The sequence below is a fragment of the Amphiprion ocellaris genome, chromosome 9 (genome assembly GCF_022539595.1).
Source record: "Amphiprion ocellaris isolate individual 3 ecotype Okinawa chromosome 9, ASM2253959v1, whole genome shotgun sequence".
Lineage (NCBI taxonomy): Eukaryota > Metazoa > Chordata > Actinopteri > Pomacentridae > Amphiprion > Amphiprion ocellaris.
The window spans coordinates 20,254,784-20,282,736 of record NC_072774.1 but is presented as its reverse complement, the minus strand read 5'-3'; the positions used below and the strand labels follow the sequence as shown (position 1 = coordinate 20,282,736).

The 27,953-nt window shown below is 38.5% G+C and overlaps 3 protein-coding genes across 3 annotated transcripts; all 3 read left to right on the top strand.

Moving 5' to 3' along the window:
- Window positions 1–4,342: 4,342 nt before the first annotated feature.
- LOC111572360 (uncharacterized) lies at window positions 4,343–5,651 on the top strand. Its single transcript, XM_023276010.3, has 3 exons — window positions 4,343–4,487; window positions 4,583–4,641; window positions 4,779–5,651. The coding sequence occupies exons 1-3, from the start codon at window positions 4,459–4,461 to the stop codon at window positions 5,531–5,533; spliced, it is 843 nt and encodes a 280-aa protein (XP_023131778.1). The 5' UTR covers window positions 4,343–4,458; the 3' UTR covers window positions 5,534–5,651.
- A 6,461-nt stretch (window positions 5,652–12,112) lies between these two features.
- On the top strand, window positions 12,113–22,737 carry csf3r (colony stimulating factor 3 receptor (granulocyte)). Its single transcript, XM_023275995.3, has 17 exons — window positions 12,113–12,271; window positions 14,644–14,734; window positions 15,537–15,608; window positions 15,758–16,054; window positions 16,807–16,939; window positions 17,092–17,258; window positions 18,067–18,236; window positions 18,393–18,543; window positions 18,837–18,919; window positions 19,047–19,254; window positions 19,346–19,534; window positions 19,758–19,859; window positions 20,158–20,304; window positions 20,388–20,528; window positions 20,629–20,725; window positions 20,812–20,890; window positions 21,237–22,737. The coding sequence occupies exons 3-17, from the start codon at window positions 15,548–15,550 to the stop codon at window positions 21,711–21,713; spliced, it is 2,502 nt and encodes an 833-aa protein (XP_023131763.2). The 5' UTR covers window positions 12,113–12,271; window positions 14,644–14,734; window positions 15,537–15,547; the 3' UTR covers window positions 21,714–22,737.
- Window positions 22,738–22,814: 77 nt separating this feature from the next.
- On the top strand, window positions 22,815–27,946 carry mrps15 (mitochondrial ribosomal protein S15). Its single transcript, XM_023276012.3, has 8 exons — window positions 22,815–23,068; window positions 25,873–25,941; window positions 26,027–26,102; window positions 26,239–26,287; window positions 26,457–26,541; window positions 26,658–26,716; window positions 27,171–27,362; window positions 27,616–27,946. Exons 1-8 carry the CDS (start codon window positions 22,927–22,929, stop codon window positions 27,724–27,726), a joined length of 783 nt encoding a protein of 260 aa, XP_023131780.2. The 5' UTR covers window positions 22,815–22,926; the 3' UTR covers window positions 27,727–27,946.
- Window positions 27,947–27,953: the final 7 nt, after the last annotated feature.

The following is a 27,953-nucleotide window of genomic DNA, read 5'->3' as shown; positions in this document are numbered from 1 at the left end:
ACAGGTTGTTAGAAGGAACAGAAAAATATAGATTGATATATCAAGAGCACAGATTGTAGAACACTGCTATTGCTGCAGATGCAGCAGTCTGATGGCACCTTTCATTCTCAGCACAGCACCTATGCTGAATTTAATACTCGTCTGTGTAAAAAAAAATCTATGGACATATTAAAAGATGCAAAGCGACTGAAATATACCATTCATCATTCCTACAGAACAAGCTGCCTTTAATTCATTTTACCTTTACCCATACTGTTGGGTAAATTGTTTGCTATGCTATCAGCCTATCATCTGCAAGATTCACATCAAGTGACAATTTACAATGGAAGCATGTATTCATTTTAGCAGCTACTACATGAAAGAATGAAAATGACCACTGAATCAAAGGGTAGGAGCTTAAGATTCCATTCTGGTTGGACTTCTGTAGAGATTTTGATATGAAAGTAATTTTAGTCTTTTAAGCAAGAACCAAATCATAATGGCGTTTCCATGACTGTGTGTTCTAACATACTGAAAAAAATAGACACTTAAATGTAAATCTAGATATGGTGATATACAACAACTCATACAGCTAAAATAAATGAAGTGAAAATAATTTGAGAAAGGGAACTGAATTTAGATGTATAACTGCTGCCATATTTGTTACTATTATTATTGGTGTAAAAATTATACTACTATATAAAATATGAAGCTTAGACACTGGAAGCTTTGTTTAGCTGATTCAGTCTTCAAGGAAAAGTAATTAGGGACTCCAGATGGGCTATACAATGCATACAGCATGTGTAGAAGGAAAAATGCAGCATGCAAAGACAGTAAGCAGTGGTAAAACAAAACTGCAAGATATGAATTTAGGAAAGTTTGCAGTGGAGACTGTAAAACCATAAACTGACTCACATAATTAGTTCATCAGACCTAAAATATACAGTAGAGCTGATGTAGATTTGTTATTTGCTTCTGCAGTTCATCTTGTCAGAATATGCTGTTGAGCATTATGGAAATTGCTTGGATAGCAGAAACACTGACTGTGAAGAAGACACCATTGTTGATTCATCATATCCCTTTCCTTTCTTTCTCTCGACTAGCTTGCTTGGGTTTCTTGGTCTGTGTGGAACCACACATTGCTAATTAATCTCTGACGTTGAGTTGAGCGTGGGGAGATGGTTTGGGACAGCACCATGCAAAGTGGGATGCACAGCACTGAAATGAAGCCTGACAGGTAACTGTGTCCCCAATAAAAGCCACTGCATGCATGCTGGAACCAGCCACAAGGGGCATTTGTTTGGATATCACAAGCAATAGCTGCTGACTGCTCCTTTTTCCTAATTGGTATGGAATTTAAAGGAGCCATCCAAGAGGTGTCATTGTTAATTATGCTTTGGGCCCTACAGCATCTTCTTGTCGAATTTTTTCTCATTTTGAAAAGCCTGGAGAGAGGGACAGATTGCAAGCCATGGTCTATGTTCAGTTAGTTAAAAGATGAGCAAGGCAGCTTCCAAAATGGCCTAAATTAATTGTCTCAAATTGCAAACTCAGCATGCCTGATTCAGGCAAGACTATAATGAACGTTGTATGAGCAGGAGATGAAATGGATTTCTTGCTTATTTGGTAATACAGAAACAAATATTTTTCTTCCTCTTGTATAGAATCATTCTCTGGCATTTTTGTGGATATTTCACTCAGTGTGGATTTTGACTTTTTCCACGGGAACTGCTGCTCTTTGTGTGCATGTTCCTCCTCTCCTTTCCCTCGCTCCCTTTGCTGATTGCTATTCGTGTTTGAGAGCCCTAGAGCTCAAAGAGTTCAGTATCTCTTGTCCACTGTGGTGAGAAGAAGAACGAGGAATTAGGAATAAGAATCCTAGAATTCATTAAAATAGATACTAACGTCCTGCAAGATAGTTTATACATCTAATAATGGCTTCTTTACATTAAAATGATGTCCTATGATCTTATTCATCTGAAATACGTTGCTAGAGGCAGCAAGAGAAGAACCTTGATCACATTATTTTTAGACTACAATTTTGACTGTAGGTCTTTATTGCATTCAAAGTAATCTTGTTTTTATTTCAGACTGTATCATGTGTGTTTCTTTGTCACTTGCATGTCATCTTCCAGCCTCAAGCTTAATAGTATGCTTTGTCTCATGCTCTTTATCCTTTACAGTTTGACGACGTGGGACCAATTTAGTACTGTCTCCTCATCTGGAAAATATTACACATATTGCAAAAAATAAAACACTAATGAAGATATAAATAAATATCCATTTAATTATTTTTTTGTCTTGTATATGGATTCACTGAGGTGGAAATGACAAAAATGCTTTGATATGTTTGTCCTTTGCCTTCAGCTGTTTATATCTACAAGGAAATTCACTGAAACATCTTTACACATTTTGAAAATATCTGTAATTCCCAAACAGAAATTTCTTGTGGTCTGCAAATTCGGTATCAGGGATTGATCCTTTAATACGCAAAAGAAATGCACAAAACCATATTAAAGATTACAAGGCTACATATATTGTCACTCGTTATCTCTCCCGATTCGTACATGTGAACATGCAGGCACGCACACACACACACACACACACACACACACACACACACACACACACACACACACACACACGCCTACACACACGCCTACACACAACCACTGGAAAAGACACTCTGGCAAATATTGTTTACTGATATGCGGATTGGGTTTAAGAGCGGAACGCTGAGCATTTCAATCTAAACAGTAAACACTCTTAATTGGATTGTGTGCTTATGTGCTTTGATGTGAATCCTCTAAGGACTGTATATTATTAGGCCTAATTGATTCTGATACATATTTACACGAGTTTGGAAAATTAGCCCAAAACAAATGTGAGTGGTTTCATCATAAATCCAACAGCGGAGCATCACATGCATTTTGTTTAAAACAACCAGTAGAGAAACACTGTGTCGTGGAGGTGTCAGAGTTCATTTGGCTTCCCGGTGCTCTGTCTGTGTCAACATCTTGGGGAAATGACACCGCGGACCTCCTGCTCGTCACAAATGAGGCCCAGAGGAGGTGGAGGGAGCAGAGGGAGGAGGCTCACCGTCACCCTGAGGTGCAGAGGTGGAGCACTGACCCTCTGTTGCTGACCTTGTATACCAACACCTGCCTCTAGAGGATGTGTGTCAAGTGATTCAACCTCTTCCATATGAGATATACAGTAAGTGTGCTTTGGAGTCTCTAGCTAATACCCAACATAGTCCCTTTGTTATTGGACACCACAGTGTGTATTAGACAGTTTGAATGTGTGTGTATGTGCCTGTTAAATCCACAAGTCAAACAGCAAAGTTCAAGACTAGTCCATCTTTAACAATAGACAGATGGTGCTCAAAGTGCAGGAGCAGAGGATTAGGTCTATAGGTTGATTGAGGATTGGTGCTACTTATTGGCATCTCCTCTGGGTGACAGCGTGGTGGGAGAATAACAGGAGCTCCTTGGCCAAGGGGGCATTCACATCTTTGGTTTCACATCACCTGCAATTTGAATTTCATTACTTGCCATGCCACACTTCAAATAAAGCCCGGGCCTATTAATTACCAAAGTATGGGTTCAGGGTAAAGGTGAACTTGCAATTACAGAATTAAATCAAGCCCCAGTTTAGCTTGTCAGTCCTGACAGAAATAATTTGGGTGAATTATTAAATGCTTCCACTGCTCTCACCTGCTTCATTGTTGCCTCAGACATACCTAGCTGCAAAAATCCAGCCTTTCTTTTTTTTTCTCTCTCTCTAAAATAAAACAGTTCATTGTGTAAAGCACTCTGTGAACTGTGTGTTTTTGAGAAACAGGAGAAAAACTGTCACTGCTGTATGTATAGCTTCACATGTTCTCTATGTTCACTAAACCTTTTAGTGAAAGAGGTCACCCTTAATGAGATAATTTTAAATGGTCATCACTAAATTGAAAGGTACAGTGAATTCAAAGTTTTAATTAATTATCTGTTCAGGTGATATGTAATCCTGATTTAATGTTACAATCATGCAAGGATCACAAAATACATGCTGTTAGAATTACACACGAAAAGATTTTTGTCACCTCACACACATATGACGCTGCCAGGGATTACAAAATCACACGTTTGTACATCGCACTAAACCATGATGATTGCATGACTCACACTGCAATTTTTAAATGTGCTTGACTTGTCTTTGAAAAATATCAAAATGGCTTTTTTTTTTTTTTTTTTTGCTTGAATTCTGCTGCGAGCAAGCATTCTAACTAATTTCCTATAATGAAGCAATTTGCCAGTGGCTCCCTGGATTCAGTGGTTGAGTTTTGGTTTCTGTGACAACCAGCTGTCGGTAATTAGTAAATCAAGCCAGGGTGAGGTTTTAGGCAGTCCGAGTGGCTGCAAAAGAAGTCAAGAGTGACAAGTGTTTTAGTAATTGTGCTGTGATGAAGTTCATGCTGATTTAACTGCAGGGATGTGTATACCTCTGGGGGTTTTTCTCAGGTACTTTAAAACTTAAGGTTTCCTGTGGTTAAAAACAATCATAGCTGCTCTGAGCTGTGCTGTTTAGCTTACAGTATTTCTTTTGTCTTTTGCAGCACTATGGTGCTCCACTCTGTGTCAGCTGGAGGTGTGTATTGTGCTAAAACAGCAAGAGGTATGTAGTGTGCTTTGACTGATGTTACTGCATTCTCATAATTACCAATTAGTGGGTATATTTGACATTTCAAAATGAAGTAACAGCAGAGAATAAGTGCAGTTTATTAAATATCTGTGCGTGTTGTTCTTCTGTAGCCCGAGCAGCTGCCTTGGGTTTGGATTATCCTGGAGTCCATGGAGCCCCTGATCTCTATGGACCACCTCATCATGCAGCGCACCCTCAACCTTACAATAACATGAATGACCAGGAATTGGCCTCCTATAGACAAAATCATCCAGAAGGAAAGCTCATTGATGACACAATATATAAACAACCTTACCCCGTGAGATCTGACGGATTCCTACTGAGCCGTGGCACCTACAAACCACTTCAAAGTGGATACACTACCGACCAAGTGTCCGGATTTCCCAGAGGACATTCTGTTAGTAACCACGAGCCCAGTTTTGAGGAGGTCAAGCATGTTGCCCTACCAGCGTTGGGTCAAGCCCCTGGCCAGTCTGACCTTGTGAATTGGGATCCTCGGGGTCACAGTAAGTCCCACTCATTTGTCTACAATGAGCATGACCTTGTTGTTGACGAGTCTGCCCCAAATAGACATGGCATGTCTCTGAGTGAACTCCCCCTTCCCAAAACCATGGGTCATGTTGCTTACCAGAGGGGTCTAACTGGATATGGCCTGGGAAGAGAGGTCCCTGTCCTTGGTTCATCTCGCTTCATCAAAAAAGGACACACCAGAGCACGGATGAGCCAAGGTCCTGTATTTGGAAGTTGGATCAGGTCTCCTGGCCGTCCTCCTCAGTATCTGCACAGAAGTCTCAATGTCCAACCTTTTGTTCAAGGTAATGCTGTTCTGAGACGTCTGATAAAACCCAAAATCAAGTTCAGTTAGAGTGACACAACAAACTAAAGGGCCTGATGCATACCTTGGCTGTCTTGTCAAATGGCATCCCTGAAACAAGTTCCTACAAGCATGTTGATAAGGAATAAACAGTATGCATTTAGAATCATGTTTTGTGGTCGTGTTCAACTTATCTGTATAAATGCTCCTGAATTGTTGCTTGCTCACCTGTAACTCTAAAGCTAGTCACATCATACATTATCTCTTGAATATAAAATTCATAAATGGTTCTAATTCTCTGCCTGTCCTTTTTCCTGCATATCATAAATGACAGGCTGGGGTCTGGGTGTTACCAGACTGCCATCTGTTGGTTCTAATGGGTAGACATTATTTTGGCTCACATTGTTTTACACAGGTGCTGCTTAACAGAAGGTCAGCCTTTGACAAATCCCATAATCTGTTTGCAATCTGTTGTTTGTAAGTACTACTAGTGGCTATGGTAATTTCTCCAAACAGCCTTGGTGTTTTAGCAATGGCATGCTTCACTACTGGTTTGGCATCTCTACTAGAGAAAATGTATTATTAAAATGCAGCTTTAGAGCTTGAATTAGGGCTGCTGTGTCTGCAAATATTGCACATTTATATTAGAACTGATTGTTTTTCTGATGCAGAACATGAACTGGAAGTACATTTTCTACACGAGAGTAATTGAAGAAACGCTTCGCTTTTCTACCCCTGGCTTTGATTGCTCTCTAAAAGAGAGTTTGAGTGTGTGAAATGGTAGGCGGATAAGGTTATTCACTGATTGACCCATAAATCAATCAATCAGGAGCCTGAGAGTGAGTCGGTTATGAGCGTTCATCCAGAACGCGAAAAAGGAAATGAGTGACAGAACAAAGTCAACCAATCAACTGTTTATGGGGAGCAGGAAGGAAGGCAATTAAGAATGGCCATACATCAGAGGATGGCAGCCTGCGCAGAAAAAGAGGACCGTAAGCAGCAGGCAAGGAGTTTGAAGCCCACTTGGAGATCACATATTTTGTGATTTCAGACTAGTTCAGGAATTTCTACAGAGAGAATAGACAAACATATCTAACACGAGCTTCAGCTCGTCTGCACTGTCACTGACTGTGACAGACACTTGCTATGAACCCTTGTGATTGTTTGGTTCCTTACCTCCGATCAATGATTTAATGACCCCTTGTATAGCTTTTCAAAGAAGAGCAAAAATGTGTGCAGGTAGAGGAATCTGATCTAGATGAAGCTGGTTTGATGTCACAAACCATGTTAAAATGGGAGACAAAAATATAACAAATTTTTACGCAGTCAGAAATAGCTGACTGCACATGTAGAGCAATATAGCCAAATTAATAGGATTCATAACACTTTTAGAGATTAGTTTCATTTTAATTAATTGTTTTCATTTCACACTGATTAAATAGCCATAATTTGCGGTGTTGTGCTGATAAACATCCATTTCTTAATCTACTGGATTATACTATTGCTGGGACATTACAAGGTGTTGAGGCCCAAAGACAGACTTAAATCAACACGTCCTAGTTTCAACACCTGAACAGGTATTTATTGCAGGGCTACTGTACTGAATTATACTTCACAGTATTATCATTATTATTTGCATGCAAATCACACAAAGTCCATTTTGCACTGACTTTGGAACTATCCATTGTTGCATAGGTTTTTGTCTGCAAACCCCTTTGCTTGGGAAAGTGACTTCGAGTCTACACCCTTTATCATGTCTGCTACAGAAGACGTTTCTGTACGCTTGAAAAATGTGCACGCATTGGTTACTTCTTTGTTTTCTGAAAGTGGCAAATGAAACAATAAACTTCTAAATAGCTCTGTGCTCATGTTAGCGGCTTTACTGGGCACATTTTGCAATGACCAACTGTGAACAATAAATAACAGTGCAGACCATACAAACACAAGTCACAGCAGCAGCTGCGGCCTTTGTCTTTGAATAAAGCTTTTAGCCCTCTGGTTTCACAGGCTGTTTTAATAAAACAAGTTCATTTTGTAGTCCATTGTTTTTTAGTGTTTCCAAACCTGGAGGACTGTCAGTCAAGCACATTTACTCAAGTAAAATACAGTTTTGAGTTACTTGTGTAGTATCTTACTTGGAATAATTATATTCTACTAATTTCTACTTTACTCCAGAAAGGGAAATAATGTACCTTTATCTCCACTGTAGTTATTTAACAGATGTAGTTGCTGATAAATTTTTTGAAGGTTTTGCATTTTAAAACAATCACATTCATGAAAAAAAAAACCACACACTAAAGCAGGGACTTATGACTCCTTTGGCAAACAGTTATCTGAGTGTATCTAGGAGAAAAATCGAAGGAAAGAGGAAAGCAAGCAATATCACTGTTACGTCTCTAAACGCTTGAGATAACGATTGGCATTGCTTACTACTGTTTGTCATGTAAATTTGTATTGTTTATCTTTTATCTCAAATGGAATTCAAAAAGAATCATTGTCAATTACAGTATGAGATTGTAAAACAAATTCTACAAGCTCAAGTGACCTGTTACATTCATTTTTTTTGTGAAATACTGCATAGTTTCACTTCCTCAGGTCCCTGAAAACTGTTCAAAACAGTCCTGGAAGCTAATATTCTCTCAAAAACACATGACTTTCTTTAAAAAGGTCATGAGCCAAACATTTTTGAGAGCCACTGCTTTTTTTCAGGTTCACAAAACCATACAATATTTCCTGTATTTTCTTGATCCCATATATCTCACCACAGTTTTTTTTTAAATTTTTTTTTTTATCAAAGCTCTTATCAAAGCACACCTCTTTTAAAGCAGTACTGATTGTCCTCCTTTACACAAGCTTGGAGAATATGGCGGTATATGAGAATGTGTATGTGTGGTGTGTGGTTTGTAACGTGTGTATTTGGTTCTCGTGTTGCTTCTCTCCTCTTCTTGTTGTCCCACATGAGGCTCTCAGTGAGCCCACTATAGCCTGCCAGCACAACTGACCTGTAGTAAGGGGGAAATCAATAGTCAATTCCATTTTGCAGCCAGCGTGTGACAGGTACTAGATAGGAGTGGATTGGGTGCATGTAAGGAGCAGGAGCGTAAGTCGGAGCTTGTCTCTCTCTCTCTCTCTCTCTCTCTCTCTCTCTCTCTCTCTCTCTCTCTCTCTCTCTCTCTCTCTCTCTCTCTCTCTCTCTCTCTCTCTCTCTCTCTCTCTCTCTCTCTCTCTCTCTCTCTCTCTCTCTCTCTCTCTCTCTCTCTCTCTCTCTCTCACTCTCTCTCACTCTCTCTCTCACTCTCTCAGACAGACTCACTGGACCAATCCTCACAGTGGACACAGCAGTGAAGTGCAAGAGGCCACACTCCTCAGTGTACAACAAGTCAAGGGTATGTAGACACATCAAGCTCTGTGAATGTTAAATACAACTGTGCTTGTGACTGATCTCACATGACAACATGAGTGCCAAGGAAATCTAACTTGCTTATGCAGCCACATTTCTAAAGATCTTTACAATAAATGGCAGGGAATTTCAGTACATATGCAAATTGCATTTATTATGACAGAAATAGTGATGGTACAATCTGAAAACAGTGCACATGTATCTTCCACATTGCCAGAATTTGTCACCATCCTCGAGCAGCTGGTAACAGCAAATATTAAAATCTCTACTGCATAACACTACATGTACAGTATCAACTTTGGTCACCAAGTTGTGCCCCCGACTTTTGTCTTGACATAAAGGTCTCAGTAACCATTGAATAGATTGTCATGGTGACTTTTCCTTTCCCTGGTTTTTCAGTAAAGTGTCTTGACCACTATTAGATGGACTTCCTTGAAGTCTGATGTAGATGTCAGTAGATCTCAGAGACTGACTTTGACTAATGACTTTTGTGATCCCTTACACTTCTTGAGCAGTCACTAACAGGACACACAGTCAATTTGTCCCAGATTAATTGGAATGAGTTAAACACCCTGCACATCCACACAGGTGTTTTCAGCTATCTCTCTGGTTATGCCTCTGCTTAATTTGATGATGGCTAGAGCTATGATGGGAATCATGTCACATCAAACTCTGTTCGTTGTCCTACATGACTGAAAATGTTGTTTATGTAAATTTTTTCCAGGATGCAGTCTGCTGAGCTGTCCTGGAAATTGCTTATTTGATGGTTTATAGTACTGGTTAAAACAAAAGCATGTGGACAGCAAAGAGCACTGTGAAATGCATTTATAATATACTCCATATTTATTTAAAACATATAGCATGTTGTATTCAGTTTTATTTCATAATTACAAATTGTTCGCAACTCACATTGTCGTCCACACCTTGATTAGTACAGTTTTCACCTATCACATTCTAAACCTATGGCTCAGCTCCAACATGGTTTTGTATAAAATATGTTTTTCTTTGTTGCATCTCATTTAAGTCTGTCAATTTAATGCCTGATGTTGAACTTTCGGACAGATGGTCTCACATTAATTTCATGTACTCTGTGACTGCAAGCTGCCCACTCCCTGAGGTAGGAAGCCATAACCTTTCCAACACCCTTTCCAGAGTTATTACAGTTTCTTCTTCGTTGGTCTGCACCAAACATGGCTGCTGTTACAGTGGTCATACAACTCTACTTTTGGTTGGTCCGAGAATATATCATATAGCTTTATTTAATCCAGATTAAGAGAATAGCTACTGTTGTGGCACCATTCTCTTTATTGGCTTCACTATGTCTGTGTCATTGGAAATTAAGATGACCGTCTCTGTCCAGTAGCTTTTAAACAGACAATTTACCCAAATATTATTTGTGTGAACTCTGTGTGAATTTCACCGGGTAGCGGAGTTTCACAAATTATTACCAATCAGACAGTCCAGAAAATCATATGCTGTAAATATCATCATTACTAACATACTCTGAAATCCTGCATTCTGGGTTTAGCATGCTTGAAATTTCAGCTTTATAAAGAACCATTTTCAATCAAATAGACAGCCTCCTGAGAATTTTCAATTTAAACACCTGAATCCTTACTGAAATAGTGACGGTAAAAGGAATTATGTGAAAGATTTTCTTCTCCAAAAGGCCTGGTCTTTTTCAATATATTCACAGACAAAGGGTAGTGTTGGTCTTTTATGAGTATTTCTATTTCTTTTGGGGCCAGAAAACTCTCAATAACACATACTGTGTATCTTACACACGATTTCATGTAAATGTGGCATTTTCAGGTATTTTTAAGAAAAGAAAAATTCTAATCTCTCCATTGATGCAGGCTTTGCTTCACTGTTAAAACCAGGGGTAAGATATGCTGATTTTGAGTATATAGGGTTGAGTGCAGTAGTAAGATGACATTGTGTCAGCAGAAGCCAATTAAATATTTTTAGATCTGAATGTAAGCATTTATGGTAGCAGAAACCATGATTACACGTGTTGAGATGACAGTTAACTACAGTAATTCTCTGCATAGAGGCAGATGGATATGAGTTGTTATTTCCAGCAGTGACTAATTTGGGGTTAGTCACATCTCTAATGTGAATAAGAATCTAAAGAGGAGACGGTATTCTATTAAGTACAGTACAAGAACCACAATCAAACCTACCAAAGCTTCATCAGTTCAACTTAGCTGCAGGGCCATCAGCTAATTTTACTGCTCACTGAAACGTAGCATGTAATACCCAGTGGATGGAGAATGCTTCGTTCATTACTGCTGATTAGGAAAAAAGATCAAGCAAAATATGTCAACTCATGATAACCAGTTAATGTGTCTTTAATTAGTGCCTGCTTTTCTTTTCTCCCGTTGGTTCCTATTCACAAACCTACCACTGTGTGCATTTAATTCCTCCTCCAGCGGCCCTTTGATTAACAGTTAGCTTCCATTATGCTTTTGAGGGCAGTGGAGTGACCGAGCAGGGATGCAGCTGTTAGATTAAAAGTTGAGTGGGTGAGATCACTGGCTCGCCTCGTGCACCATTTGAAATGAGTCCTCAGCCTCTGAATCATTTTACCATTTAATAAGCTAATAAATGTGATATGGCAACTAGTTTCAAGTGCCCTTGGGGGGTCAAGGCACAGTTTACAATCCCATTTAGGAGCTTGTTCTATTACCACGCTGACAAAGGCTTCGACGGGCTTAGAGAAGGAGATGACTGCATTTTGAAGCAGCCTCGGTGATACAGCAGATATGCTACTTGAGAGGTCACACTCAACACAGAGGGGTCAGCCTGAACCAGAATTTTCACATTCTTATCGCAAGAACGCTCCCTGGAGCCATATGGTAGGACATTGACAGCTGCTGTATTAGCACCTCGTAGGGAAACTATTGATTAAGGTTGAAATACTTTCATTCTCTCATGCAAGCAGTAAGGTCAGACACCTCGCCTGTTTAGAAACTGGCATTTCCTTGCTATAAATTTAGGCATAATGACTGTCCCTGTTTTTGTTGTCAACCATCACAATGGGATATATCTTCAAAATAAAGAGCATCCAAAATCACCTGTGAAGAATTACGGAATCTGCTTCAGATTTGAACACGTTTAGTTGAACTTTTCAGACCCTGAATTTAAACATACCATTTTCCTACCCATAACAGGGCCCCACAAGTCATGTGTTTCTTCCTGGAAAATAGTGAAGTTTCACACATTCAAAACAAGGATGTTGCTGCCGCCGCTGCTGCTGCTGCTGCTGCTTGGCTAACACACACATATGTCCTCCAATCTGAGCTGCTTTGAGCCACAGTGTTTCATCTGGTGCTATCAGGGCTGATGAGAGCCTCTTGTCTTTCTGGGTCTGCTGCAGCTGCTGTGTGGTGAGTGGCAAGCCTCTCTGATGGCTCTCCTTTATCTTCACATCAAGCGATTTTGCTGGGCCTTTCATTTTGATACTTGTGCCAGATTGCAAAGGAAAACTTCACAAAACTAGTTTCGGAATGACACCGGTTCAAGCTGGATGGTTGCATCCACGTCCAAGCTATGGACCACTCAACTTAATTTAATTTAAAACACATACTTGATCTGATTTTCTGGACATACTGTATTTTGCCTGTGCCAGTTGTCATACTTTGCTATTTTAATGCCTAATACAGCCAACACAGTTTTCTTTAAAAATTTAGGATTAAAAGACAAGTACAAAGTTTAGATATTTAGTAAGGTACTAAGCTTAGTGGGCAAAATGTGTTAAATTTTGTTGGTTGTTGGGATATTCTTTAGGTTTGAAAGTCTCTGTGGGAGAAGTGTAAGTGTGTTAAGGTACAGATGACATGGTAATGTTTTGATGATCCAATAAAAAAGAGGAACATGAAACAGATTACTTTAGCTCTTCTTAGATTTTGGGAGTTTTAGATCTGCTGACACAGAAGGTCATCTTGTCTGAGAATCATTTGATAATTAATAAGTGTTCAGATACAAAAAGAAATTCTTGAACTCCTTCAAATTCCTTATTGAAAGTGTAGCGCTTGGAATGAGAAATACAACGAAAAGGGGAAATAGTGGAGTTTGTCATTGCACTCTGTCTGAAGGATATTGCTAAATCCTGAAAGTGGGCGTTTTGTAACCCCTAACAGCAACGGGAAAGGAAATGTACAGAAGCTTTAGCAGAACAGTTCTTTACACATAGTGACATGATTCACTGAGACATGAAAATGAATCCTGAACATATTCCCATCTAAAAAAAACATTACTTACCAATACAAAAAGACTAGCCAGACTCAATTTATGCTGTCTTATTTTAAGTATGTCATTGCATTTATTTATAAAATGCACTCCAAGTGTACTACTCTTGCTCTCCCCCTTCTCTCCCCCTCTCTTTCTCTCAGTTGCCTTTTGTCAGAGCCACAGGCAATTACCTATTAGTAGTAAGCAGATATATTAAAAAGGAAAGCAGGGGAAATGGGGACCTTTTTGCACATGACTGATAAGAAAAAGTGAGAAATTTCATTTTTCTCTAATAGAGAAATGCAGACTTCACCAAATAGTCAGTCATTGTGGGCTGAGGGCGGCGATCAGACAGTTTGAGTGATGGATACAAATTATAAGTAATACTTCCTCATCTTATGGGCTTGTTGCAATTTAACAGTCTAGACTTAAAGTTTCTGCCCAAAGGTAGAATGTTGTTCCAGACCAGATGTACTTAGAAGATTACATTAATGAAAATCTAATAACGTCTTCAGCCTCAAGAACAGATTGAATTGAACTTTCAAGAGACTGTTGATAATATAGATGTAGATATTGCGCTACACATGTTTTCCAAAGGAGCAAAGGACTTTAGAGTTTTCAGTTTGTCATCAGAATCAGGAACGGAGACCAAGACGCAATGCTAAAAGACCACAGGAAGTTTCTCAATGCTGTGGTCTCCCTTACTGGATTTGTGTGTGTGCATGTGTCATGTATGTGTTGCTATGTTACGCGGGTGTGTGAGCACGTCTGTGTGAAATGTATCTCTGATGGAGAAATCAATAAAGGCTATCTGCCACACTGTCAGATAACACACGAGCACTTTCGTCCCTCGCAGTACTTAATGATTATGCATTTAGGATTTAATGATGGTATCAGTTAGAATTATTGGTAACATTAAGTAATGAACTTGAAGCTTGATTTACTCACGGGAATGAATCATACTTGATTCTGTACATGAAATCACACTTGAAATGTGACACATTTAATGAGCTCTTCTTGGTGTGAACCTAGTCATCAGGTGCAATTCATCACCAAGTAATCTAATGATTGTTTTATTAACCCTTTTATTCTTTAAATTTCCACCAAACAGTTTAAAATGCTTCTGCCAATCTCCTAGAGGATAAAATGACATTACTTGTTTACCAACACTCCAAATTAAAGTGTACTGAATAATAAAGACTTAAAATTTGAGAAACTACAACAAAAACAAACAAAAATCTGGTCCTGTAATTTAGAAAAAAAAATTCCATCAGTGAAATATATTGTGAAGTGTGTAAAAAAAAAATGTGCTTCATTACATGAAATCCCATTTCACAGACAGACCACATTTCACATGTGATTTTCCACATGTGAAATACTTGAAAACCACATTTATAAGTGACACATACGGAAAATGGTGCTCTATGTGTGATTAATTTACAAGTACTTTAATTGTCAGGGCAAAATTGTTTTCTTTGTTTCAGTCAACCAGTCAATTAATGGATCAGGACTCTGTCTTTTCTTACAGCACAGAGATATGCAACCATGTCTTGTTGGTGATGCTTTGTAAGCCAGCAACCACATTTCTGTGAATTTTAAACTTCCGTGCCTGTGTAATGGTGAGTACTTCCTATACATAGTGCTTGCAATTCATTTCAATTTCCCTCATACCTGTATTTGTATTGTGGTGTCCCAAATTATTATTAAAAAGCAGGTTGCCGACTTAATACCAGAAGTACAATATGCTGTGAATTTGCTTCCATCTGCATAAACCCCCATTTTCTGCTTATTATACATACAGGATCAATCAACTGTGGAGCGCATGCCCAACAACGGCTAGTTAGCTTTTTAAAAATAGCAAATACCAATTTCTCTTGTAGGAGTGAAGCAATTTTGTTCATCTAATTGATCAATGTCAGAGAACAAATAAAGTATGTGTACAGACAGCTACTGGTGATATCTATTTATTCTGTTTACAGGGAATTCAAATTTCATTTTTATCTGGTAGCACAGCTTTACATGTTGCATCTCCTGTGTAATCATATTGCATAAACGTTGAGCCAAGCTGCCATGAATATGGCTTTTTATTATTCCCTAGTGTGCCATGTGTCAGTGCTGGGATTTGTGCCTTATGCGCTCGACAGACACAAACAGCACTGCAGATTTTTCACTGCTAGAGTTCTGGGAAGAAGTAAATGCATACTGTTTATACTGAAATATTATGCATTATGGAGATCACCTTCAAACCCTTGAAAAACCATGCTGATGATGTGTTTAGAAGTGACAGACGTTATCATTCTCAATTTCTCCCTCACACAACGCAATGTCACTTGGGAAGAAAAGGCAATTCTCATAATGTTTTGATTGGACATGAATGTATTTAATTTGAGAATAAGGCATTTCTTTTTGGTTGCTTAACAGGTTTTACCATCATGATATCCACATGGATAGTGATTGCCATGGTGGTGGCATTTGTGAATGTAGCGAGGAATGGTGAGTCTTGTTCTCAGAATGAAGCACATCTAAATGGAAATACCTAACTAGCAATTATGAAGACAATTTTTATTACACCTTTTCTTCCTTTGCCCAGAATTAATACCCTCTTCAAAATGTCACATTTAAATTCTATTTTTCATTTTTAGAGGCTGACATGCAGCCATGTGCAACGGTCCAGACGTCCAGCTCAGTGGTGCTTATGGGGTCACCTGTCACGGCAATTTGTGTCGTCAGAGAGGACTGCCCTCTAGTCAATGGACAAGCTGTTCGTATAGAGTGGCGCCTTAACAATCGCTTTATTCCTAGCAGCTCTGCGGCCAATGAGAGTGCCCGGGTTTCTGAGGCTGTTATATCAAGCTTCAATCACACCAGGGCATCCCTCACCTGCTGCATCCAGTCCTCTCCCACTCAAGTAGTGGCAGGAGTGGAGATCCGAGCTGGATGTGAGAAACAGTTAATGTTCTTTCACATGTGTGTTCATTGATCAGATTAACTCACCACTGTTGCTTGTGTATGTGTCTCCAGTGGGGAAAAAATAATGACATAATTGGGAAAGTTGGCAACTTTTAAAGCAGGCAAAGGAGAATTTATTGTGTTTGTTGAAAAAGGGAAAATAAAACTTCAATACCTTACCATGAAAATTAGTAGTAATGTTCCTACTATCCAGTCTAACAGATGTGAAACACTTTAATAGATCTTTTGGACAGATACATATTTTTGAACCTAACTTGAAGGTTGTATCAGAAGATAAATATATTACATTAAAAGAAGCTGCTTTTCAATTTTGACTGGTTTGAAACTTTTCATTTAGTATTATTTTCCCAGCTATACATTGAACTATACAGATTTTATTCCAAAACATAACTGATTTGCATCACCGGGTTATATTTAGTTAATTACATTTATTTATTTGTTTGTTGGACCTTGTATTAAAACTCTAAAGCTCCTGCAAATAGAGGAGATGTGTTGCATCAGATTTTCCACATGCATTTTATAAACACTATTATGACTAATGCAATTAATTATGTTCCAAATGCTCTAAATACTAAATATAATCGTACCATAGATGTACCACTAGTGCCATAGAACCGCTGATGTCTGTTGGAAAAACATGATTATTGACAGTGTATGCATATGACCTACTACAATAGGTTCATTTAAAAAAAAAATTTAACTCTTAATCTTGTTTTTCCAGATCCACCAGAAGCACCACGAAATCTCAGCTGTCAGACAAACCTCACCACCTCCAACACCCTGACCTGTAGCTGGGACTCAGGGCAACAGGAGACCCACCTACCCACAAAGTACACCCTCCACACTGAGATATGGTAATAATCTGCCTGCAAACACGAATTCACAGACACAGTTGTGAGAAACCAAGCCCCATTTTGGTGACAGGAATGTTTACAAATGTCACTTACAAAATATGCGTGTGAAGTTACACAACTGCATTTCCCACATTATGATTTCATCATTTCAGGGATACACACCAGAACCAAACTTATAAATTGCCACCAGGAGTTCAGCATTACACCATCCCGCGCTCTGGTTTCGTTCTATTCTCTGAAATGAAAATATATGTGAAGGCTGAGAATGACCTCGGAGAGGCAACTTCCGCATCAATCATTCTGGAGCCAATTAGTGCAGGTAAGAAATATGTATATGAAAAAAACAAACAAGGAGTGGACAAGCAATTCAGTAGCCATTATCCAGTATTTGCCCTGGACAACACTTAGTTCTACTCCTTTACTTTTCCTTCATAACCTTACATTTAGATAATTTGTTTATCTCATCAACATTTGAGTCACAGAGCTTAGCTCAGCTTAGCCTGACTTTTTAAAAAAAATAAATATCCAGCCACCCAGAAGGTTATTCAACAACAGTTTGTGCTCCTCTCAAGGAATATCTAGACTCTTTACATCTTTTCTATCTCGATGAACAAAATCGTTCATCTGTTGCGTAAAACAGAATACACTGTAACAGCTACATTGAAACTATTTATATGTCGATACAAGTAGCTAGAAATAACATTTCTCCTTTCTAGCAACATTACACAACATAGCACAACATAACATTAATGTAAAGAAGGACAATAGAAACTAAAGCAGTGTGTTTACCCATCTTTGTTTGGATTGCTAAAAACTTGAAAACTGGGTTAAGAAGCTTTTGTATTATCCAACAAATGGTATATTTGTTCATCCGGATGGTTAGAAGAGTTTTTGTGGCTTACAGAAATGCCTTAAGGACTGCAGTAGGTGTTCTTCTAGGCTTTACAAAGGTCACCCTTTGCTTTTCTAAAAACTTGGTGCTTACGTCTGTTATTCAAATATAAAGGTATTGCATGAGAGGAGAATGCTCTGTGTTTGAGTATAATATATGCTTTAAGAGAAAAAAAAACAATTTGAAAAATGCTTATTCTTGGTGATCTTTTGCTTTCTTGACTGTTTTATTTCAGCTAAGTTTGACCCACCCAAGATTCTGAAGGTCCAAGTGGTGCCGAAAAGGTACGGCTGCCTGAGGCTGAGCTGGAGCTTATCCCAGCACCAGAGCTGGATGCGTGACTACCGTCTGAATCTGGAGGTCCGTTTTAGGACTACTGACAGCAGCCAGTGGAGGGAACCAACAGTAAGTTCAAATCAATCCACTGTGGATATAAAGAGAATTCTTTTGGTGATGCTTCCTAACATTTGATATAAGCATCCATTTGTCCTGCATGAAGATCACAGTGTTTGTATCTACAGTCACATTTCTATGACTTGTGTCTTCTGGGACATATGTCAGGTCTTTGTGAGCCGCATTAGACCATCGAGACATGTCGACAAGTGTCATCTCCTTCATGGGACTCAGTATTTTGTCCAGATTCGAGTCCGATACCAGCAGAGCCCCTGGAGTGAATGGAGCAGCAGTGAGTCTGGAGTCACCTTGGAGAGCGGTAGGGCTGAGATCAATTCAGAGTGACACACTCAGTCGCTTTAACATTTTCCAATCTATTGCCTTTTCTTCCATTTCCTGGTCTTTTCAATATATGCTAATGTCATGTTCCGCATCTCCCATTGTTTTGCTCTATAGCACAGGCTGAATTGATGTATTGAGTTTTGTCGCACACTCTCGTAGTGAATCCATAAGACCTGTCTTGTATAGAAAAGTTTTACTTTCTAAAGAGTGAGAAGAGAAGTGGAGGCTTTTGACAAACTGCGATGCTGACAGCCGTCTCTTTCTTTTCAGCTCCCACTGGACGCCTAGACTCATGGATGAAAGTATCGGAGGATCATATGCCCAAACAACTCAACATACACTTGTTTTGGAAGGTACACAAAACACACACATTGCTTGACACCCGTCACAAACTGATGTGTTTTCTCTTATAGTTTTGGTGGAGTGTGTGCGGTCTGTCTTTAAAATGCCTTCTCCCCTTTTTTTTTTCTCCTGTTATAGCCATCAAAACAATTCCGTGCCAACGGCCAAAATGTGTCATATATCGTCTCTGTGCAAAAAGTGCCAGGTGAAAAAGGAAAGTTGTGCTCTACAAGGGAGAATTACTGCACTTTTCAGCTTCCTGGGAGAATCAAAAAAGTGTACCTGAGTGCTGTAAATGCAGCAGGGAAATCCTCCCCCACTGAAGTTCGGATATACCAACCTACAGGTAACTGACATCTTTAAAATGCTTCAGCTAAGATACAATGAAGTTTGTTTTTCTAACAGCATGCATAATGTGTTTTTTTTTTTGTCTGTAGCTCGTGCTGCGATATTAAACATCACAGCCATTCCTCAGGATGAGAGATCACTACTGGTCCAGTGGAGAAGTAAAGTCATTTCCAATCTTGTTGGTTATGTGGTGGAATGGAAGCCTTTGTTGAAGCCAGAGCTCTCTCACATCCAGTATGAAATAGCTGACAAGAACCAGTCTGGCCTTGTTATTACAGGTATGTTTTATAGTATTTGTATTACACGCCTGAAGATCCCTGTACTTTTTATTTCACTCACCTTTTGTTTGGTTTTCCTAACTGAATAATCATCCTTTAGGACAAGAATTCAAACAATCCCCTCCCGTTCAAGATTTTCTTTTTTCCTGTGTGCAACCTGCCTGCACAGTGTTAGGATCTTGTGGGCACTGATCCACTCTAACCTCTTCACTCTCATCAATAGGCAGCTTTGAGCCCTACAAGCCCTACGGGATCTCTGTATATCCTAGGTTTAAGGATGGGATAGGGCTTCCTCAGACTGTTAATGCCTACTTGAGACAAAAGGGTAAGTCACCAAAGACACGAGGAGGATCACACAAAGAGAAAGCAGAGGTGTGAGAGTCAGGCTGCCTCAACTTTGAAGAAGTGAGAAGAGTTTGCACAAGAGTTTAAAAATATATATGTTGTGCAAATTCTCAGGGACTAGCTGATATGTGATGGAATAATGCCCTCTTGTGGAAGGAAATGAATAACTATTTTTGCTGGTCAGTAGGGCTGAAGATATAAGCTGTAATGTATTATGTCAAATCCTGATTGCTCTCTGCAGCTTTAACAATCACTTATGATGGTATTCCTTTTTAAAGCCCCATCCATGGTTCCAAAAATACAAATCAAAAAGACCTGGAAATCACATATTGAGCTTACCTGGGATGAAATACCATTAGACCAGAGGAATGGAATTATCCAGAACTACAAAATCTTCTACTGGGATGAGAAGGGACCTATTAACAGTAGGTTAAAAATCTATATTATTATACTGTTGTATAACATTTTTATGCACTTAGTGTTCCCTAATGTCTGACTTTTCTTTCAGTTGTGCATGCTGATCCAAAAGAGAGGAAGGTGATCCTTAAACACCTCAGCACTATGTCTCTCTATGAAGCTTTCATGATGGTTAGCACTGCTGGCGGGAGCCTGAACGGGTCAACAATTCATTTTGAAGTTGAGCCTTTTGGTTGGTATTATCATTTTTGCACTCTGTATACATAAACTACAGATGAACAGAGGGTGTTTTCTCAAATCGACATTACGTGTTTTGTTTTGTTTTTCCCCAGATGCAGTTGCTGGTGTGATGATTGTAATTGCAACTGGTGTTGGACTGTCATTGTTGATCATTTTCACAGTCCTGACTTGTTTTTCCAAACACAAAAGGTAAGATCGTTGCCATGCTGTGTTAAGCTATGAATCTGTGATGTTTCTTATTCCCAACATACTTTTGTCTGTTCTTCTGTTTCAAGGTTAAAGGGGCATTTTTGGCCAGTTGTTCCAGACCCAGCTAACAGCAGCATTAAAAGATGGACATCAGAATCAACACAGGTATGGCAAGTTGACATCCAACTGTGCAAGGATATATTTCCATCAGTAGCTGTGAGGATCAAAATGAATCTAACAGGAGAGTGTAGGACAGGAATATAGGACATCCAAATGAATGTGGCTCTGTGTTAATTTAATGTAAAAGCAATAGCTATTTCCTGTTCAACCTAACTTTATCACTCTTAGCTTTTCTCACTGCCCTCAAGTGGTCAAAAAATGCTAACTTTAGCCAGCTAACATTAGCTTTTATTTTACTAGCCTTTTATATGTCTGACATAATTGAGTGTCTATAAATTGTCATTTACTGTTATAGACATCATTGATTTCTTTTTTTTTTCTCCATTTACAGGATACATGTCTTTCCTGGGACAATGAGGATCCAATATACTTGTCCCATCTCAGCTTCCTGGACCTCCCTGTGAAGCTAAGTAAAGAAGAAGACGATCTTTGGTTAAACAGTGCAGAGGACACCAGTGACTTGGGAGAGTCCATTTGTGGTTCACCATTCATCCCTGGATACTCTGGTTCACACAGCGACTCTGTTCCCTATGCTACCGTGATATTCTCTAGTCCATGCAACAGTCCACCACCCAAAGAGCCTCATATCTACCTGCGCTCTGAATCCACACAACCCCTCTTAGAGACAGAAGAATCCTTCAGTCCAAAGTGTTACCAGAATATGGGATCTGATGAGATGCCAAGGGAGCAGTGTTTTTTTGGGCCATGCCATGATTGTGTACCCAACGTTGGGGCAGATCCAGGCATTGTTTGGGATGACTTTCCTTTTCTGCGAGCATTAGCCATGAATGATGCTCAAAATGACTAAAAGTACTTCACTGATTTTGTAAGATGTTTATGTATTTCTGAGCTTGTTTATGTTAACCCAGCACAGCATACAGCTGTAAATGCAAGCTATAAATAATGCTAAAATCACTTTGAAAATTAATGATTATGATGGCAGTACTTTGTCTGTACTTTACTTTGTACATACATCACACCTTTAGAAAATAAACTTTTTTGCAAAAATATATCTATATATTGTTGGAATCATGTCATGGTGGGTTATATGTGCATACTTTTTAACATATTCAAACATTTTAATCTAAAATGATAAACCCTACAAAGGCAGAAAAGCATTGTTTAATCATTAAATCATTCACAGGTTAAACCTGAGGTCAATGAGACACTTCTGTTTAGATGAGAGACTTATGCAACACTTTAAACTGAATAGAAATGTCACTGTAACCACAACTGCTTTATATATCCACCGAGTTGTATGAAATTCAGGAAATTAATAATGGAATTATAGGCTGGAAAATGCTCGTTTATATATGTATATGTATACTGTAAAACATTATAATGCTAGCATTGTGATTCACTGACTGATTGCTTAAGTTGTTTAAATAGCAACCCCAACTGCAAACCATGTTGTCTCCAGTTTATATACACTGTTCAAGTAAATAAAGAGAACACTTAATCATCACAGTACAACACAAATTCTAACAAATTTCTGGGATCTTAATCTGTCCAGTTAGGAAGTGTTAATTTTTTTTTTCATTAATCCCTCTGTGGATTAATAATTTTGGTTTCTACTGTCCATTCTTTTATCATTTTGTTCTCAATAAATTGCAGTGTGTATATCAATGACTGAATTGTTCCCTTAATTTTTGAGCAGCGTAGCATATAGAGTTTATGGTCTAGTCGAACCGAAAGCCCCTGATGACAAAAACATGGTGTATCAGATTGGATGTAATGATTTACTTTTTAAATCAAAAGACTACAAATGTACTGTTTACTTTTTTGTTTGCTTTTTCAAAAAAGAAATAATAAAAATTTAATTTTTTTTTTAACTTGTCCTATCGATGTGTTCTGGGATTATCAGCGTGGCCGAGTAAATTACAGGCTACCGCCATCTTCACTCAGCTAGTTTGGTCTAACCAAAATGGCGAGGATCATGTAGGGGTCGAGTGTGACTGCCTGACACATTTTCAGCATTTTTAGAGAATTTATTTTCTACCTTGCTACCTATCCCGTGAGCCATGTTCACAAACATAGGCCTGCGGGCTGTTCTGAAGTCGTCCGCTGGTGTTTTGCGGGAAAGTTCCGCTCTGTGTTCTGCTGTGACAGTGAAACCCTGGACGTGCAGCTCGGCTTTACTGTCCGGACCGACAGTGAGTCGTGGTAAGACTGGAGAAGGCAAACATAAATAAATAAATGATGATTTAAAAAATGTGGATAATGTACAGTTTTGCGGAGTAATGTCAGTCTCACACGTTTCACTAAGCCTGACAGTTTACTCACTCCCCGACAATGCTATTCTGTTAGCAGTTAGCTAGTTATGGCATCACCAGTCGGCACTGTTGACATCTGCTATAGTGGAAATGCGATCTACTCTAAGCGAGACAGCATAGCCCATGTCACTTTAAAGGAGGAAAAAAAATCTGAATTTATTCTTATCAATTATGGGGGCTACGCTATCACTTGTAATAAAGTGTATATCTAACAATAAACCAAACAGTCGGTGGGTTCGAGGCAAAAGTCAAACATCGTTATGAAATCACGAGGAGTATAAATGCTGAAACCGCTGCATTGAAGCTAGTTGTGCGCTTTTTCTTAGGGGGCTACATAATTAAATTGCCTTGAATCATTGTAGTCCATGATTATACTCGTAATTACGCGCTCTTGCAACTCAATAATGTGATGTAGCTAAAAGTAAGACCTTCATGTCAGCAAAGCTAGGCTACATAATAGAAAACGCCTCCCAGCATCATGTACTGAACTGAACAAATAAACGCCTCCAAAATAAATGTAAAGGTTCAAGATAGCTGTTTACAAATCTTTTTATTAAATGCACACAACACATAAGATTCACAAGAATCAAAGGTAGAAGAGTAAAATGCACGATAGTTCTCCTTATAGAAAATTAAAAGTTAATGAATGAGTTGCCATAACAACGTACTTGCCTCCGGCCGCTAGCCAAATTGCTAGTCTGTTTAGCAGGAAACAGACAAAATCAAGTTAAGTTACAAATCATTGATCGCAATAATTAATTTTAATTAATTTGTGGAGTTGGAAAAAATGCTTGAATTCAACATTTTCAGTCACATTTTTACAAATTATCCAATGACAAGAGCTGTTATATAATAGTTCTAGGATTGCTTGCTGTAGAAACAGACTGTTTAACTGAAACCAGTTGGTGGTGGCAGAATAACCACCGAATCAACCAATAAACAGTGTAACCTTCATGAGGACAGAATTTGTGGCAGCACTGTTATTTGCACAGAGAATAAAATTAAAAGCTGTGTGTGCAATCAAGTCAACTGAAAATATATGCCCAAGCATCTTGTCAAAACTTATTTGAATTTTATGTAGGAAGAATCCTGGAGAATAATGCTGATGCGTTACCTTCAAATCCCTATTCATCTTAATTACAAACTACTGAGACAAGTCATAGAAACCAGGCCTTTAACAATATTGCTGATCTTCCTATATTGCTACTAACATTTCTGGGGTACCTGATAATAATATAATTTACAACAATGTGACTAGTTTACTTGTTAGATAGTTGAAACAGACTAAAAGTCTGAAGTTTAATAACAGACATCTCTATAGCATGACAGGAAGCCTGCAAAAGAAGTGTGGCTAACAGCATTGAACTTGTTACTTTTATTTTTTGCGTTTGAGGTTGCCTCCCCCTGTATTTGTTTGTCTGCTCAACTTGATGCAACACCTTCCTTCATTCTCATATTATCTACAGCATCTACAAAAGCTGTGTTTCATTTCCCCCTCAAGTCAAACAATTTAGCCAGCAGGCCACATCTCTCCATGACTCTATGATAAATTCAGTGTCATGAACCAGAATGAAGAAATACTTCTAACCTAAGATGTTGGGGCTACAGTAGCTAGTCTGTGGAATCTCAAATTAATTATATAGTGCTGTTAAACATAGACAAATAGTTGGAAATTTCTTAGGAAGAATGTAATCTCCCTTCAAATATATGAGCGTTGTTGCTACTATATGTAATATTAAATTGCAGTAAGTATTCTTGTTAGCAAAGAGCACTGAAACATGAGAACATCTTTACAGAATTCTACATGTGGTTGGATTAATGATGGAGGGATAAGGCATCAGTGTTTTGAGGATATTACATCATTTGCTGTTGATGATATTGTTAACCGCTGTCCTCTCACTATCTGATATGTGCGTAGTTGTGTTTTATCAGGGGTGTGAAACAGCCATGTTGTGTAGATTATCTTGGTTGTGTTCTTCAAATCATTCAATCAGTCACGCAGCTTAAACTTGTAAATCAATTTCAACGTCATCCTGTAAAATTCTTCTCACAGAAAAGAAAATGCCTTTGTAAATGTGTAATATTGTCTACCTAATAAAGAGTAGGAGCATAATTTCTTTTTGAAGTGGTTCATTTCATTCTTAAAGTGACGTTACAGGAAGGAGAGTTTTGGATTATTTTAAAATAGGGTAAGATAAAATAGCTTCTGGTCATATAAATGGCTTTTTAAATACATTTCCTTGGCCATCATACAGCAACTGAATGTAATTTTTCAGAATACATACATGTTTATTACTTTAGCCTAGCTCATTGATAGAGCTGTGTATTTTTGACATAATCTAGACACACAGAATTGTGAGGCTCCTAACATGTATTTTTGTTGAAACTGTGTCAGTTGTATTGATTTAGTTCTTTAGAAACTTTTTTTTTTATCATGTAGGTTAAACATACCTTTCCCTCCCCCATAGCTATACATACTTCTTCATCACCTTTGACTGGAAGATGCCTTTCTACCAGTCATATACCATTTAGTGCTTTTATTCATCTGTTCTCTTGGCACCAACCGTCGGGCCTCTTCCGAGCATATAACAATGATCCTCAGGCACAACTTTCTTTTTAAATTAGTATTTCTGTCATATATTGTGCTGCACATGTGTGAGTATGCACAATTATTTACTTTGCTCTTTTTCTCAGTTGCTGGAAGCTTTGTGATTCCACCACCAGTGAGGCATTATGCTCGGATTGCAAAGACAAGGATGACAGGTATTTACAAGGCACAGGCACTGACATCACCAAACCATGTGTATATATTTCTGGAATGCTCACATAAGTATTTTGTTTCTTCCAGGCCCTGAGAGCCAGCTTAGTGATCTTGCTCCAACAATGCTGAAGATGGATTATGCAGCTGTACCCATTGCTCAAACGTAAGCATACATATGTCCCTTACCCTAAAATGAGCAAAAATTAAATTTCAATTTTTAATGCATTATAAATCTGTATACATATATTTTTCAGATTGATCATCCTGTCATTTAACTCCACTATGTTTTTATTTAACAGGACTGATGATCTTGTTAAACGCATTCTTTCATTGGAGTTAGCAAGTCATGTAAGTTGTGATGTCTCAGCACATCACTTTGTCGTGTTTTACCCTGCTGTGTTTTTACTTTTGTAATGATTGCTTCTCTAGAAGTGTACACTGACTTTCAGAAAATACAGTCCAAAACAAGTAGCTCAATATTCATAACTAATAATACTAATATTGTTGATGTCTTCAGAGTGACAAGCTGCAGCTTAAAAAGGAACAGCTGATAGCAAAAGTCCAAAGGGATGAGCATGATCGCAGCTCAGTGGAGGTCCAAGGTGAGGTGCACTTCTTTAACCTTTCACATAGTGTTTTCACCAAAACACAAATACAGAACAGACATTACAATAATTGTATAACGATTAAATTCTCCTCCTGATCTTTCTTTCTATAGTGGCTATTTTGACAGCAAGAATTCGGAACTATCAGGAGCATTTGCTAAAACATCATAAGGTGAGAGAAGTTGATTGGTCTTCTTCTGCTGAATAGTAACACATGTTCTGTGGACATGCTTCGTAAAATTTCCATGACATATTTTAGAGCAGTTGACTTGTACCATGAGAACTTTCGTGCATGAATGTCTCTCCACGTCACCTCTCTGCCTTCCTCTGGTGTGAGGTATGCATGTGCTACAGGATATCCTGTGTACTCGCCCACATTAAACAACAACATGCGTAGCACAGCCATGGTCGGAAGTTTCCATGTTGCATCACGCCTTAAAGCTTTTTAATAAAATTAACGTAGGTATGGAAGTGATGTAACTTTAACCCTTTCTCTGTTGTATTTCTAAGTAACTGTCTTCTCATATGCAGACGAGCATATAGTGGGCCTCAAAAGGTCTCATTTCCACCGATTTGGGCCTGGTTGAATCACGTTTGTGGTTTAATTTTATATTATTTCTTGCCAGGACAAAGCTAACAAAAGGCGGATGCTCATGTCCATTGACCGAAGGAAAAAGCTTCTGAAAAACCTTAGATTGGTTAACTATGATGCCTTTGAAAAAGTGTGTGAGCAGCTGGGCATCACCTACACCTTCCCCCCAGAGTACTACAGACGAGAAACTCGCCGCTGGAAGGCCAAGAAAGAATTCTGCATTAAGGTAGAAAGCAAATGACCTTCTATTTACATCTATATTTTGGATGTACAATAATCTATACTATTTTTCATTGTCAGCATTACCGTAAAATAATTCCGCAGAACTTTAAGCTTGTGCAAACTCACATTAGTGAAACAATATCACATATAGTGTCTAAGGGCATTACTCAAGCTTTCTGTTAGTTCGTCTGACTACCATGTCAAGGGTGTTAGTGTATGACCAACTAACACTTTGCTATGTGTGTCTTCCTTCTTAGGTCTTCAAAGCAGTGCAGAAGCAGAAAGCAGAGCAGAGGCTGAAGATGAAGCAAAGTTTAGCCTCCACAGAGACCAGAGCAACTGCAGCAAAAATGGCTGAGACTCAATAAAAGACGATATACTGTATATTACAACAGCTAATCTAAAGGCTTGTCTTGACCAACATCTTTACTTTGAGACTCTCAGTTGTGGTAATGTGGGATATGGATAAGTGGGGTCTTTTTTTATGTGTTGCCATCAAATAATATTACTCGCTTTTGTTTTTAGGTTGATGCCCCAATTATCTAAAAATGTCAGCAACTAAAGGAAATAAAACATCCTAGAAAATTGTATTGAA

What these genes read in the sequence shown, in the direction of transcription:
- csf3r (XM_023275995.3), top strand. Translation starts at nt 15,548, where the DNA reads ATGATATCCACATGGATAGTGATTGCCATGGTGGTGGCATTTGTGAAT. An exon ending in GCCAGTGGAGGGAACCAACA is followed by an intron (nt 18,237 to 18,392) that starts GTAAGTTCAAAT and finishes GACATATGTCAG; the next exon opens with GTCTTTGTGAGCCGCATTAG. An exon ending in TGCCTACTTGAGACAAAAGG is followed by an intron (nt 19,860 to 20,157) that starts GTAAGTCACCAA and finishes TCCTTTTTAAAG; the next exon opens with CCCCATCCATGGTTCCAAAA.
- mrps15 (XM_023276012.3), top strand. Translation starts at nt 22,927, where the DNA reads ATGTTCACAAACATAGGCCTGCGGGCTGTTCTGAAGTCGTCCGCTGGT. An exon ending in CGGACCGACAGTGAGTCGTG is followed by an intron (nt 23,069 to 25,872) that starts GTAAGACTGGAG and finishes TCTTTTTCTCAG; the next exon opens with TTGCTGGAAGCTTTGTGATT. An exon ending in CAGCTCAGTGGAGGTCCAAG is followed by an intron (nt 26,542 to 26,657) that starts GTGAGGTGCACT and finishes TTCTTTCTATAG; the next exon opens with TGGCTATTTTGACAGCAAGA.
- LOC111572360 (XM_023276010.3), top strand. Translation starts at nt 4,459, where the DNA reads ATGTGTATACCTCTGGGGGTTTTTCTCAG. An exon ending in CCTCTGGGGGTTTTTCTCAG is followed by an intron (nt 4,488 to 4,582) that starts GTACTTTAAAAC and finishes TGTCTTTTGCAG; the next exon opens with CACTATGGTGCTCCACTCTG. An exon ending in TTGTGCTAAAACAGCAAGAG is followed by an intron (nt 4,642 to 4,778) that starts GTATGTAGTGTG and finishes GTTCTTCTGTAG; the next exon opens with CCCGAGCAGCTGCCTTGGGT.